Here is a 15957-nt window from a genome sequence, read left to right as displayed (position 1 = left end):
CAATAAATCAGGGGTAACTCTTAATTAACTGACAAGAAAAATCATAAAAGTATTACATATTGTATTTGTTATTTATAAATATTTAGATTTTAAAAAGTGCCTTGTCGTCACAAGTCCTTGGCTTCATACACTAAGGTCAAAGTGAACCATTGCCAAGACAATAAAACCTATAATTAGTTGTAAAAATGGGGCAAAATGTAATGTTATTGTCATTTTATCACCAAAGGGAAATAACTCAGTCAAAATAAACAGTTGTAATACTGATGAATGAGCAATCTAGAATTAATTAATGAGCATCTATATAGCACAAATATCCACCAAACTTACTCAAAATGGTTACAATTTCTTAGTTTGTGACCACAACTTTACTTTAAAGTTGAATTTGTGACAGATCGAAAGAAAAAATTTACACCCTTCCATGTGACATTGTTAAAAGCTGTCGTCTAGGCATTCTATGAACGAATATAGATAATCCATCACACGTCATATGTCGTCAGGAATGACCCAAAGTGAGCGAATTGGGGGTTAATAATCTTGCCCAATGAAGAATCTAGGACCATGCCGGTCACAGTACAATGCCTTAAACACTCTGCCACTAGTCTCCTATTGATGGGTTAAGGGCCATCTTAATTCGTTGATATTTGAAGTAAAGCTTACCATGCACTGCCAAAATGAAAAATAAAAACAAAATTTGTCCCCCCCCCCCTTCTCTTCTGATTTTAGTCACTATACTTAAAACCGACAGATGACATTACTAAATTATCATTAACTAGATCTCCTGACCCAAAGTACTATTATATCGGATTAATTAAGAAATGGAAATTGGGATTAAATTGGACTAATTTCACAATTTACACCCGATTCGTTTAATAATGTAATATAAAAATAGAGGAGGTGAGTAACACCCATAGCTGCCAACCCACCAAGCTTATTAAGAGGGAGCTTTGGTCAGAAAATCAGGGAGATTCAGAAAAAATCAGGGAGATACATAAATGTATAAATCTACATTTCAAAAGAAAAAAAGACAAGCAATCTCCATCAATGAATGTCTCTGGCAACTACTAATAAACTAAACATACTTGATATCAAGATACACTATGACTTGAAACAGTTTTAGAATGACCAACAATTGAGTTTAAAAGTTTTAAAAAATGATTTAAGTAGTATTTACAAAGCTATTTGCATACTGCACGATAATTCGGGAGATCGGTGTGACCGGCGGGAGCGCGGGAGACGAACTAAAAATGCGGGAGTCTCCCGCAATTTCCGGTAGGATTGGCAGCTATGAACACCTATGTTACGCAGATCATGATATGACAGGACCTATATCTACCCACCCTGCTTCCTTCAACATGTCAATAAAGGCATGAAACTGCTTAAAAGAGTTTTCAATGTTCTCAAGAAACTTCTCGTCATCAGCCAGTCCTCCATTAACCTTTTGACCTCTCCTCAGAGACTCTACTTCGACAGACAGACGACGATTTTCTAGCATGAGCTGTAAAAAAATGATTGTATACATACATAAGCTGATGTGTGCCTGTCTAGGACAAGCAAAAGATTTGAAGCAAAACTCATTTTCATTGGTTGTTTCTGAAGGTGTTATTTCTGTTCTTAAGGGCAATTTTTACAGATGTGTATTATCTCAATAAATTACTTTTTCATGAATGTCTGAATGTCTGGCAACCTACAAAACCCGTAAGCTGAGAAAAATGGCGATAAAAATTGATAGTTCTCAGCAGTGAGAGAAGTTTTAAAAAAAAAAGGAAAAAAAAAAAGCAAGTTCAATGGGACATTGTGGTGAAGCGTATTGTGAACAAACTGCCATATAATATACATATGTTTATCTTCATTAAAAAAAATATATATCACCATCATACAAACTGCTACCTGTATTTTTCCATATTAACAAAAATACAATACCATTTTTATATATATTACTTCCTGCAACTGACATTTTTATTGTGAGTTATTTTATACCAAAAAAAACCCAAAAAAGAAAAGAAAAACATTAAACCCCCCCCCCCCCCCCCCCAATCCTCAAAAAAACTGAATTCCGTAAAATAAATATAAAAATTCTTTGGTATGAAATATAGCAGATGTAAAACAGAAAAAAATAATAAAAGAATAAAATATTATTGTCCTTCATAACTCACTGCTACCACTTTCTGGTCAGCTCGGGCTCGGGCCAGCCTCTCCTCCCTCAGCTGTCTCCTCATTTGTTCCAATTCAATCTATTAGATAAAAATTGGTTTAAAAAAAATAATGGTGAGATTTAAAATATGCAAATTATCCAACTATCTGAAATCTCAAATCATTAAAAATGATTTAGTTTCAATACTTTTAGAATGGTTTAAGTAAGTTGTTATTGAAGGTGAAATAAAACCCGAGGAAATAGCAAGAAAATATCAAGTGTCATTAAACAAACAAAGATCAAATTATTTTGCAGATGTGCAATAATCTTGAATGTCGTTGAAACAATTCTCTGGGTGATCAAAAACAAACAAATTAAAAAATTTATATAAATAGATACATTTAAAAAAATCCATCTGTCTGACAAAGCGACATTTTTCAAATGAAAAAAAAAAGGAGAAAAGATATCTTCTTTCTCTCTCTCCCCCCCCCCCCCCCCCCCATCCCCACCCCAATAAAACTAACAAATGAAATAAACAACCAAAAAAATAATAATGCAAACAAAACAACCCCCCACCCCCACCACACACACACACACACACACACACACGCACGCACAAAAAACCCAAACATACAAAACAAAAACAAAAATTGTAATTGATTGTCAATAATACTTGGCAATAGCCACCTACTTAAGATTCTACTGTTATCCCAATTTTCACATTACCATAACTTCTTTTTTATTGTCCAAGTTCATTGCCAAATGACTTTCCTCTAGTCTCCTTATTTTGTCTGCTGTTTCAGCTGCAATCCGATTCATTTTCATAGAAGCGTTTTCCTTCTCTATCACAACATTGAGAGTGTCATCGTCGTCATCATCGTCATCGGCATCGTTGATACGACTGTTGTTGATGTTGGTCGCCGATGATACGAGGATGGAATTGGATGTGGAAAAGTCTGAAGAATCTTTGGTTGAATATTTGGTGCCATCAGGAGGATGTCCTCTGTTTTTTTGTTTGTATGTTTTGTTTTTGAAAGGAACATAAGAGCATGAGTTAGATATATAAGCTTCTCCTTCTCCTCCTCCTTCTTCTTCTCCCCCTCCTCCTCCTTCTCCCCCTCTTCCTCCTCCTCCTCCTCCTTCTTCTTCTCCCCCTCCTCCTCCTCCTTTTTACTTATTCTTCTTGCTCGTCCTCATCTTTTTATTTTTATTATGCATGTTGCCAGTTATCTGGATATCTTTTTTTTTTTTAACTCACTCAATCCTAACACCGACTATATCCATAGTTTACCCAGGTTACTTTTACCCCATGCTTATTTATTACATTTTTCTGAAACAAATTATAGGCGTAGTATCAAAGCTAATGTTTTTAAAATGTTTGCATATTAATGGTAGTCGAATAAAACTATCTATGTACATGCTCATTTTAAATACATTTTTCCAATTTTAAAAAGTAGCAAAAATCTCTCGGATTGAGTGAGGTAAAGCCTTACAAATATATGTTACTGTCAACAGCCAAAAACACATTTACTCCTACCCCCCTCCCCTCCCCCTCCCAAAGTAATACACATCCCCTCCCCCTCAATTAAAAAAAAAAAAATTTTTTTCTTGTTTGTATCAAATGATTTAAAACAAAACAAAACAAAACAACAACAACCATTTTTCAACCCTTACCTGAATCTGTTGGCTCGTGCTGCCGTCCTCCAAGGCAGGCCAGGAGATGGTTGGATTTCTTGCCGGGCCAGTCTGGTTGGCGTGGAAACACCTACTTTGGGTTTCCTACGAACTCCACCGGGCACGATCTGATGTCATAAAATAAATCAGTTGAGATTGAGAGAAAAAGCTCGGTGAAAATCATATGGTCAAAGAGGCATTTTAAGATTAAAAAACAAAACAAAACAAAACAAAAAAAACCCAAAAAAAAAAAAAAAAATCAACAAAAAACCCCCCCCAAAAAAACAAACAACAAACCCACCCAAAAGCAATAACAAAAGCAAACATACACACACACACACACACACACACACACACACACACACATACACACAACCCCCCCCCCCCCCCCCTTAAAATGTAACAAAAAAAAAAAAAATAAATAAATTAAATTTAAAAACAACGATGAATATTCAGTCTCAGTTAGAATCTGACAGTGTAATGATGATGGTGATCCTGTCGATAATGACGATTTTATAACGATGATTATTGATATTAATGAGAATGATGATGATAAAAAATGGTAAAAATACGATAGTAAGAAGAAAATGAAAAGGAAGAGAGGAGGATTTGTGTTGACAATACAATGTGAACCATGGATACCTTGATAGTGGTTTTCTTCCCTACGTTAGAGTTGAGTATCTTCGTAGCTCTTCTCTTTCCTCCCCTGGAACCGAGCCCGGGACTGGACTCAACATCTTCAGACTTCATCCACTTGTACTGAGGAAGATATCAAGAGGTTGATACATTATGACTAGTTTTTAATTAATTAAAATTAAATTCCCCTTTTTTTATCCCATAGGGAAAATTTGTCTCTAGGGTCTATTCCAAGGTAAGACTGGAATAACCGAGGCGTCAGCCGCAGTGCAGCGCCGCAAACTGAGCTAGGGCGAGGTGACTTGCTCAAGGCCACACAGCGCAGCGGCAGGTGATCGAACTCGGTACCTTTCGGGTACGAAGCAAAGACCGTATCGCTGACCCACGCTGTCCCCCATTTAGGGTCTATCCAAGTTTCTGTATTCTGTATGTAAACAATACATGCTACATGAGTGTGAGTACACATGCGTTATTCATATGTGCCTGTTTGTGTGTCATGTCTGTGCTATTTTGTTCAATACACTAAATGAAAAATTAACTCTCTGGCCAATCAAAGATATCAATATCTTACACTTATTGAATGGGGGACAAAGTGGCCGAGGGGTTAAGGCATTGCACTGTGACCCGGATAATAAAAGAGAAAAACAAAATAACAAAACAAAACAAAATGATAACAATTAAAAGAAATTATCACATCATCAAAAACAACAATAAGGAGGATGAGGACGACGACAACAACATTGCCACTTTGGTACAAAAGTAAAAACAACGCCTCCCCCCCCCCCCCCCCCCCCCCAATAATAAAACCACCAAACAATCCAACTCCCCCCACTCCCCATTATTGAGAGAAAAAAAAAAAGATCAAAACAAAACAAGACACAGAGCGATATGCTTTTAAAGAGGTGCCAATACATACCTCGCCATCATCCCCATTACTGTTCAACATCAGCTGTTCCATAAGGGAGTGAAGTACGTCTCGATCTTTATAAACAAAAAAGCAAAAAAAAATTCACATCAGGTTGAGATTAAAGCCTTATTCCCGAGCGGTCAACTTTTCAAAGGGCTAAAACAGGACACATTAAAACACAATACGGTCATGAACCAAAACAGCAATTTGTTTCAATTCATAAGTAAGTAGTCCTTCAGAACCCATGGAGCCGGAGTTTATCCCGGTTTCTATAGCGTGAAACGGACAATAGCAATTTCTTGCTATCCTTTGGATAGGACACTAGTCGATCGCAAAGTACTTTCCGCCAGATCTAACAGACCCAGTCCCCATTCGCTGCTGGGTGAACGGGTGGGTCAGAAAAAAATCTCGAATGCACCCGGGATCGATCTTTGTCCCTTTGTGTGTGAAGCAAGTGTTCTATCAACTGAGTTATCGGGACCCCAATGTTTGAACTAAAACATATTATAATCTAGATTTAGAGATTTTTGTTCCTTTTTTAATTTGCTAGTCAAAAAAGCATATTCTGAGACATGCAAGGGCCATTTACATATATATATGCACCAAATTAGCAATGCACTATTGGGAACAAATAAACACACAAAAAACACCAACAATAACCTGGGAGGTCGTCAAGCAAAGCAGCCCCTACAGATGCGGTGCCAGAAAATGCAATTTATGCCTGACAGAGAAACTGGAGATTTTACTACACAACCACAGAAACAATAGCACCTTAAACAAAAGATCTGAACTGATGACAATGTGCAGACACTCTAACAAATTCAAGCTCAAAACGCAAAAGGCCAAATAACCCTCCCCCCCCCCCCCCCCCCCCCCGCCTTTATATATACAGTCCACTTAATTTTTTTCTTTATTATTCTTTCTAAATTGCCAAGTCGGGACCCCCCTTTTTTACCAGGAAAATTGGCAGCAATGTAATACTCTAAAATGCTAAGAAGAAATAAAAAGAAATTATTAGACAATGGATGCATGATATTAAGTTTGTTTTGTTTGGGTTTTACGGCGTTTGCAACACATTTAGGTCATATAAGCGGAAGAAAATTGGATAGTGCAAAGATTCTAGATGTACAATTAAAAGGACTTGAGGAAAAAGTAAGACAAAGGGGAATGGTTCAAATAGGGAACAGATGTAGATTCAAAGATCCCACTATCGGTGTACTTAGTTTGGAATACCCAAAAGGCTCACACAGACACCAGCACAAGATCCCACTTAGAGGAACACACTCAAATGTATACAAATCATATGTTTTAAAAAATAGTACAGAGCAAAGAGATGATTTACAAGGAAAAAATATAATCTCACAAAACTATAACCATTCATTCAACTATTTCCCTCCCAGCTAAGGACTCCGGCCAGGGCCAGGACAAAACTAAGTTATCTCATTCCAAGACAAAGACAGAAAGCAATTGGAAAACAGATACAGGGGGATAGAAGACACAGCAAGTACCTCCCCGCCCACTATGGGAGATGCATGATATAAGAAATGGACTTAAAATATTAGGCAAATATATAAATAGATATATTAATCAATTAACAACGAATAAATAAATAAAAATAAATAAATCAATAGATTTAATCTTTAAAAAATGCGCCTCATGGCTATATGATTCGGAGGCTTATCTGAAACCTGATCTTATTATCATTATTATTTTACTTATGATTTATATTATTGATGTCTTATGGGACGTCATAGAATGAAGGTGTCTTCAGCTCGTGAAAAATATCTAAAAGCAGGGAATAGTTTTCGTCAAATGGAGCATCTAAATTTGGATAATGATGACGATAATACAGTGTAATAATAATAATAATAATAATAATAATAATAATAATAATAATAATAATAATAATAATAATAATAATAATAATAATAATAATAATAATAATCATCATAATAATAATGATGATGATGATAATGATAATAATAATAATAATGCCGACAACAACAATAACACCACCACCACCACCACTAATAATAATAACAATAATAATAATAATAATAATTATTATTATAATAATAATAACAATAATAATAATAATAATAATAATAATAATAATAATAATAATAACAATAATAATAATAATAACAATAATAATAATAATAATAATAATAATAATAATAATAATAATAATAATAATAATAATAATAATAATAATAATAATAATAATAATAAAATGGGAAGCATATTTTACGTCGACCCCCATTAAATCAGTAGATATTTTGAAGCCACCAAAGATGATTGAATTTGTGACCTAGACTAGAGCAATAAAATTCTCGCATGTGTCGGACATGATAGCGAAGGGGCGATAATTTGAACTCCCTGGCGGCCAGTCGGAGTCTAATTCAATAACCCTAATCGAATCACTACACACAAGCCTAGGGCGTCGGTGGACATTATTGGAAACCATGTATGGCCATTGAATTGTTTCAGATACCATATACAGCACTCCAACACCAACATCAACACCCAATAAATAGACATATACCCACAAACAGACACACATACACACACACAAACACAATGTATAAATTATTGCATTTAAACACACACTGCAATACATACACACAAGTACACAAACACACACACACACACACAAACTCACACAAATAATACACTCCCACACAAATATGCATATATAGGCATAAACCTCCAAATCCCCAGGGCCGCATGAATACTACCAACCAACAACAACGCTTCCATTTGACCTATTGAAAAAACGCGGAAGATCATTAAGATGTATAAGTTGGATATCGAAAAAGGGTATGGTTGTCTTTGTTTATTTTATTCTCAACCATAACTTTCTGTGTGCAATTTGATCAGAACAAGGGTGCCCAAGCGTTTAAACCATTTGAAACTACATATTGCATTCTATGCTTTGCAACGTGACTTTTATGGCGGACTCCGTGACGGGTTAACTCAAACGCCTTGTGGATTTGAGGGACTGCTGAGATGTAACAAAAAAGTGAAGAACCGATTAATATAATATTAATTTGTGACCAAAGTATTGTGAATGGTGTTGCGAAGGCCAAATACCGTGTTATCTAATACATTTATAACGTGGATCGACCATGACATAACATGTTGACATGTTACTGTTGTCTAGTAAACACAATCGTTGTCCTGTACTTTATTGTGGCCAAAATAATATAATATATAAAACAAAATAAGCAGTTCAGTTCATCCCAACAATAGCATTTTACATACATCGTAGGGGCGTGGTCGCTGTGGTTAAATATTATGGCGTCTCAAACATGCGCAAAGCAACTCCCTTCAGTCAAAGTAGTCTGTAATGAATTACCAAATGCTAGCCCTAATTACCTCTAAAGTTTGGTCTGAAGAGCTTAATGATTTAATAATAGATTCATATAATTCGTCAGGGAGTGTTTAAATCTGTATGACGTGAGACTCTGCTCGAATTCAATACCATTCTCCAACTATTACGAACAAACCTAAAGAGTGAAACATACCGGTCCCATCGATCACGCAATTTCGGGTTCGTTGGTCTTCTACAGAAGTGTCCCAGATCGAATTTCTGAGAAGAATCATGACAATCTTCTTGCCCAATTTATGTCATAAGAAACTAAGTACATTCGGCCAGATCTAACAAATCCAGCCATCCAATCATACTCGGTGAACAGGAAAAAAAATTCTCGACCCAAGATCGATATCAGTCCATTTGCTTGTGATTCGAGTGCTCTACCGAATGAGCTATCGGGAGGAATATGTGAATAAACTTTGTTTCATGACGGGTTTAAACCAAGTAACTACTTATACGCAAATCCACGCTTCATCAATAATCGAGCTTTGAAATTCCATAAATAAATATTCGGTGATAATTGTTAATTTCTAACAGTAACAGCGTATGAAAATAAAATGTAAAAAAAAAAAAAAAAATAAGGAAGAAGAAAGAAAGAAACGAATAATAGAAGACAGATGAGCAGAGGAAGAAAAGAAAATAGCATTTTTATAGCGCCGATTCACGGTAAATTCTATGCACGAAAAAAATGTAGTCCTTTTGAAGCCAGAGTTTATCCCTGTTTCTATAGCATGAAACGGACAATAGCAATTGCTTTTTATCCTTTGTATAGGACGCTAGTCTATTGCAATGTACTTTCCGTCAGATCTTAGAGACTCAGTTCCCAATCATTGTTCTAAACAACTATTTAATTTCATGATGATTGATAAGTGTGCATCAACATACATCCTGTAAAACACTTAGACGATGCCATTTTCGGACAAGGACAATACAACATAACTTTACACCATCTTGAGTACAACAGTTAAAAACTGTTAAACGTTTGGCTTCATCGATTCATTCGCAAAGCCTGCATGTATTAGCATGGACGAAAAAAAAAAACCCACTGAATGCACTGCAGAAAAAATAAAAACAAAGACTGGGCACAACTAACTGCAGAGGTAATTTATTTATCACAACAACAGCATACTCTCAATGAATGCAACACGTGCAGTAGGTATGCAATTACAATTGGTATGACCCGAGCCCAAAAGCAATTCACTATCTACCACTATTACCACCAACTACTACAGCGAAAGCAGAATCCCAGCGTTGACAAAACACATTAAACAATAAATTGTGGTCAATAAACTCTTGGAAAATCAAACCGATTAAAAGACACTCAATCAACATGCCAAAAACGTTTAAAAATAAAACAGTCCTCGAGAAGTTTCAGGTTCGAGACGTTTTGTTGGTAAGTGGAGGGCCATTTTAATCGATTGGTATTTATGTTTTCTGACAAAGATGAAAAAAACAAATTGCTTTGTCAGAGTACGGTGGATCCAATAACGGCATCACCAACACAGCTGCCGCTCACACCCGAGTGACAGCAATATTCCCACGCCTCATCAATAACTTACCACTACAACAAAAGTAGACCTTGGTATGTCATGCCAACCCCGATATGCAAAGCAACGCAACTCAAAGATCGGGCAATTTCCTTTTTTTTTCCAACAATTTTTTAAAACGATCTTACACTTTTTACAAAGCACATTTTTATCATAACATTTTTAATGTCTTCATATCAAGGGATTCCTAGGATTCACAATGCTATTAGCGTGTCACAGCGTTGGATTGATTTTCAAAGAAAGTTCCAAAAGTATATCTAAATCATTTCAAAACTGCAACCACCAATCACTTGAAATAGGAATTTGACGAATACGTTTTTAATTGATATATTTTTGATTGCTTATGATGTAAATGTCATAGTTATGTTCATATCTGGGAATTTAAAACCTGAACCTTTCTCCTTTTTTTCCACAGATCATTTAAAGGCCGTTGACTTAAGCAACTCCTTATAATGACATGCTACGCTATATGTTAAACAAACGTTAATTTCTAATGACTGCTATAAATAATTAATAAAATTCAAATATTAATAAATCTAAATTCAAACACTTATTTTGTGGTTGGGGGGGGGGGGGGGGGGGGGGGGGGGGGGGGGGGGGGCGCACGAGGAGGGGAAATAAACAAAAGATATTTGGAAATGTACAGTTATAAATTAGGACAAGAAACTGACCGACAAGATTTAGACTAAGTAAGGCCTTCTATATAGCTATATAGAAGGCCTTGGACTAAGGCATCTCTTGTCAACTTAAAAACCATCATGTGTAAAAAAGAATAATCCTTGCTCTTTATTTTGATACGTCCTGGTCATTGTACGAGTATTTAAACTATATTTATGAACAGTATTTTGAATTGGTTTAGAACCAAATATTTCAATATATATATATATATATATATATATATATATATAGTAATGGTTGCAGTAGTAGGTAGGTAGGTATATATTTATGTTCTTTACGCAAGCTTCCACTTACTTTAAAATACTTTCTATTTTGTCTTATTTAAATAGCTTAATCAGATTCATTTCAGGGTAGATTTTCCTCTTATCAAGTTAAATGAGTCCTTATTTTGGAAGACGTAAAAAGCTCAACAATGAAAATCTTCATGCTGGCTAGAAGTTTTTCACATGTCTTGTGATCAGAATGTATAAAAATCAAAACATGATCAGATTTATAATGTTTTACTCCTCTGGATACACTTTTATGCTCGTCGGCGAAGTATTTCATAAGGGCGTCCGCCACTGTTCCGATATATAATTTAGAACCAGTTACTAAGTTACTATGCGTCATGAGGAGGGAAGTGACGTCACGACTGTTGAAGCTTATTAGATAGTGAAAATAAATGTTTTTAGTCTTCCTTTGAGCCGTTCGTGGTTTGTCATTTCTCTTAGGTCTCGTAATGAATTATTCCGGATTTTTGATGCGAGGACATGTCGCTTGGATAGAGAAGAGTTTAAATTGGACACTCACCAACTAGTGGGTTCCTCCTGAGGTCCAATACGACCAGTGTTGTGTTGTACTTGAGGACGTCCAAAAAGCTTCGAGCTCCTGACGTGGAGATGCCACATCCTTGTAGATCAAGCGCTGAAGATGAGAGAGATAGAGAGAGAAAGGGAAGGATGTCGAATGAATACATATGTTTAATTATGATGATGATGATGATGATGATGATGATGATGATGATGATGATGATGATGATGATTTATGATGATGGTGGTATTATAATGATGATAGTAATTATGCTATATAGTGATAATTATAATGAAGATGATGATAATGATGACGACAATGATTACGATGACGATGATGATAATAATGATAGTAGTAGAAGTGAAATGCAACAGTAATACTGGAATAATGTCGAATTTGTATAAACAGAAGTAGCAGAAGCAGTGGTAGTGTTGATGTTGGGATATGAAAGTAGTAGTAGTAGTGATAGAAGTCGCAGTGATGGTGGCAATGTGCGCTTCATCAGCTAGCAATAGTAGGAAAAGTAATTATAATTGCAGCTTTTGTTTTAATTATAAAAACAATAATAGTAATGATGATGATGATGATGATGATGATGATGATGATGATGATGATGATGATGATGAGGTTGATGATGACGACAGTGGTGAAAGAACAAATAAAAAACAAATTTAAAATCTCTTATTTACACGCAACAATAATATTGATGACAGCCAGAGAGAATTGAAGGATGGGGAAAGGATGGAAGAAAGTTATTTGAAAGGATAAATATTGGGGCGATTCGTCTTTCTCCCAATTCCCTAGTCAATGCAAGGAACATAAATCATCCGAGATCTGTTTATCAAGGAGATAGACGCCCAGGTCACATTTCAATGGGAGAACCGCCCCCGATAAGCACCTCGAGAATCCTCCCAGTCTCGGAATTCAAACAGGAGATGGAAACCAATAAGGCTGGGCGGCTGTCACAATTCTGATCAATCAACTCGCTGGTATTTGGGGATATTCGATTCACTCGGTACTCGTAAATCTTCGACGCTATCAACGCTATACAATTTCCAACTACGATTGGTGTTGTAAAGAGGATTGCCGTCACCACTGTTAATATATAGCATTTATCAACATCACTATAATCAAAACCATCACTATAACCATCATCACCCCATCGTCTTCTTCTTCTTCATCACCACCAACATCATCATCATAATCATCATCAGCAGTAGCAGCAGCAGTAGCAGCATTACCTCATCATCATAATCATAATGATTAACCACCATTAAGACTGCAATCACCCCTTTAACAACCAAAAACTCTCCTGAAGACCCTTTTTCTCATTTTGTTTTTAAAAAGAAAAAGAAAAAAAAATAACACCTTTATTTTAACCCCGTAGATCAAGATAATCCTCGAATTGTCAATTAAGTCTTTTAAACTATTTTAGGATCTCGGATTTACGCCCATCTGACAAGTTCAGGGGTCATTCAATCTATCAATATATTCGAAACATTAATATTTTATGGCTAAATTAAAAAAAAAAGAGTTTTGTTGATGGGTTACGGCAATATTCCTATTGCCACCACCAGCACTACCACCATGATGACCACAACCATTCCATCAAAACATCTTCCATCCCCCAACACCACCACAACAATCACCAGCCAGCCAATCATCACACGAGATTCTCGTGATTATATTTTCACAGAACGAGACGATCCTATTTCCAATGGGTTATTTAATCCGCCAATCAACGCGTTTTTAATCTTTCCGGTTTTAACACTTTACACGCGGGGTTCAATTTCAACCTCACAACACCCGACATCACATTCTACGGGTAGGATTTCGACTACAACCTCCTCAGGAAAAAAGGGGACCGACATAACTCCAGGGCGCAGACAAGGTTTTCTCTGAAGCCTCTTCCCCTGTCTACACAAGAGTAACTGGGTAGCTGGCTCTCTTAGGACTGGCGGAAACTACTTTACAGTTGACCAACATCCTATCTAAATGGTAGCGAACAATTATTGTCAGTGCCCGATTAAATCTAAAGAAACCGCGATTAACATTGGGTCCCCTAAAAGGACTTATCTTATTTACTTTTTCTTTTCAGACATCACGGACCGTTTTCATATTGGAGGACAATAAAAATTAGGAGCATCGCATCACAATTCGCCATACTATCACTTCTGTCATGATGGAAACAACTGATCCTGGAGTTACCAAAATTAAACTATTACTATTGTGAATTACGGGAGCTAATATGATGTAAAAGAGATTCAGTCTCGCCTTAAAACGGTTAAACATTCACATCTCAATAAATCATCGATCAAAATAAATAAAAATCATGACAACAGCACAATCTGCACTTAATTCAAATCACACAAGCAAGGGGAAGAAAAATAAATAATATAATAAATACACACATAAATGCATGCATAAATAAAACAAGAAATGCATAAACAAATAAATGCATAAAAATAAATAAATGCATGAGTGCATAAATAAATGCATAAATAAATACATAAATAAATTACAATGTAAATATATATATATATATATATATATATATATATATATATATACATATATATATATATATATATATATATATATTATATATATATATATATATATATATATATATATATATATATATATATATATATAAATAAATAAATAGCAAGTTGATGAATAAATAAAATTTAATTTGAAGGCTTGGGGGAAAAAAACAGCAAATGAAGTCGATACCGAACAAAAATGAATGTAACAATTTCAGGAAAGAACAAAACACTTTAACAAGGAACATTTCGAACTAAAGCCCTTCTCCCATTAAGAGAAGGATTTCAAGTCTGTAAAGATTCTTTCTATGTGTTTTGTTCGTTTCTGAAACTCAGATAAGATTGTTTAAGTATCTTCTAAAGTCCTGAAGCGGAGGTACGAACCAGGAACCTTCCGGGTCACACTGCAATGCCTCAATCACTAGGCCACCTCGCTATTTTTTCCTTGGGTAAGATTATCACACACCCCCCCCCCCCCCCCCCCCCCCCGCAACCCAATTTGCTCATTTTAGAAATACGACAGCGGCGCTCTTTGCTAAAATTAAAATTAAAAAAATCAGAAATTTTGTGAAACCATTTCGTGCAAAGCTTCTCTTCACCAAACGGTATCATAGTTAAATCATAGAACAGGAGGCATGTCCACCTAGCTTCCCCTTCTTACCTGTTGACGTAAAATAACCATTACCTTCATCTTTAAAAATTCAGCTCACCAATACCGACCGAGGTCAACCGGAAGAGTTTTTTAAAAAAGCCGGTTTTACGGATTTGGCCGGGGGAAAAAAAAAGGGGCATCCCTGTGACGAGAATTAATCCTATTGGCGTTTGTTTGACGGGTTATCTTTATTCCTTCATGGAATGCCTTGGCCACGACATTATTCGATGCCGCTCGGAAAGGCTTACGTTTTATTCTTCAGTTCACGGCTTCGCAAAATTCACGATGAAAAAAAATAAAGAATAAAAAGATAAATGAAAATCAAAAATACACTCCCTCCCTATTAAAAAAAAGAAAAAAGGACGGAGACACGTCAGAAATGAACAAAAATACTGAACAACTTTATTTTGCTTTTTCTTAATTTTACATTGCGCGCCACTCTTAGTTGTGTATTTTTACATTATTTATTTGATTATTTATATATTTATTTATTCATTTTACATATCCTATTACCTGTGTAAATTTATACTGTAGTATGTCGCCAATTGAAGATCTTGTAAACACATAATTAATTTAAATCTAGAGGGTCTATATTTTAACACACACACACACACACACACACACACACACACACATATATATATATATATATATATATATATATATAGTATATATATTTGTATATATATATAAATTTCCTTTTTTGGGATGAATAAAATTGTTATTATTATTATTATTATTATTATTATTATTATTATTATTATTATTATTATTATTATTATTATTATTATTATTATTATTATTATTATTATTATTATTATATTATTATTATAAATAATAATAATAATAATAATATTATTATTATTATTATATTATTATTATTATTATTATTATTATTATTATTATATTGTTATCATTATTATTATTATCATATTATTATTATTATTATTATTATTATTATTATTATTATTATTATTATTATTATTATTATTATTATTATCATTATTATTATTATTATCAT

At 34.8% G+C, this 15957-nt stretch overlaps 1 protein-coding gene across 1 annotated transcript in view; it reads right to left on the bottom strand.

The window, feature by feature from the left end:
• LOC144966013 (centrosomal protein of 78 kDa-like) overlaps nucleotides 1-15957 on the bottom strand; it is a 142682-nt gene that overhangs the window by 2976 nt on the left and 123749 nt on the right. The window contains exons 8-14 of the mRNA XM_078901991.1: nucleotides 11739-11852; nucleotides 5358-5422; nucleotides 4448-4564; nucleotides 3806-3933; nucleotides 2858-3134; nucleotides 2154-2231; nucleotides 1338-1495 (exon numbers count right to left, since the gene is read on the bottom strand). Coding sequence (XP_078758117.1) covers nucleotides 1338-1495; nucleotides 2154-2231; nucleotides 2858-3134; nucleotides 3806-3933; nucleotides 4448-4564; nucleotides 5358-5422; nucleotides 11739-11852 — 937 coding nt within the window. The remainder of the gene's footprint in view (nucleotides 1-1337; nucleotides 1496-2153; nucleotides 2232-2857; nucleotides 3135-3805; nucleotides 3934-4447; nucleotides 4565-5357; nucleotides 5423-11738; nucleotides 11853-15957) is intronic.

Source organism: Berghia stephanieae, chromosome 2 (genome assembly GCF_034508935.2).
Source record: "Berghia stephanieae isolate SIO BIC M18660-M18661 chromosome 2, UCSD_Bste_1.3, whole genome shotgun sequence".
NCBI lineage: Eukaryota > Metazoa > Mollusca > Gastropoda > Nudibranchia > Aeolidiidae > Berghia > Berghia stephanieae.
This window is presented reverse-complemented; position numbering and strand designations above follow the sequence as displayed.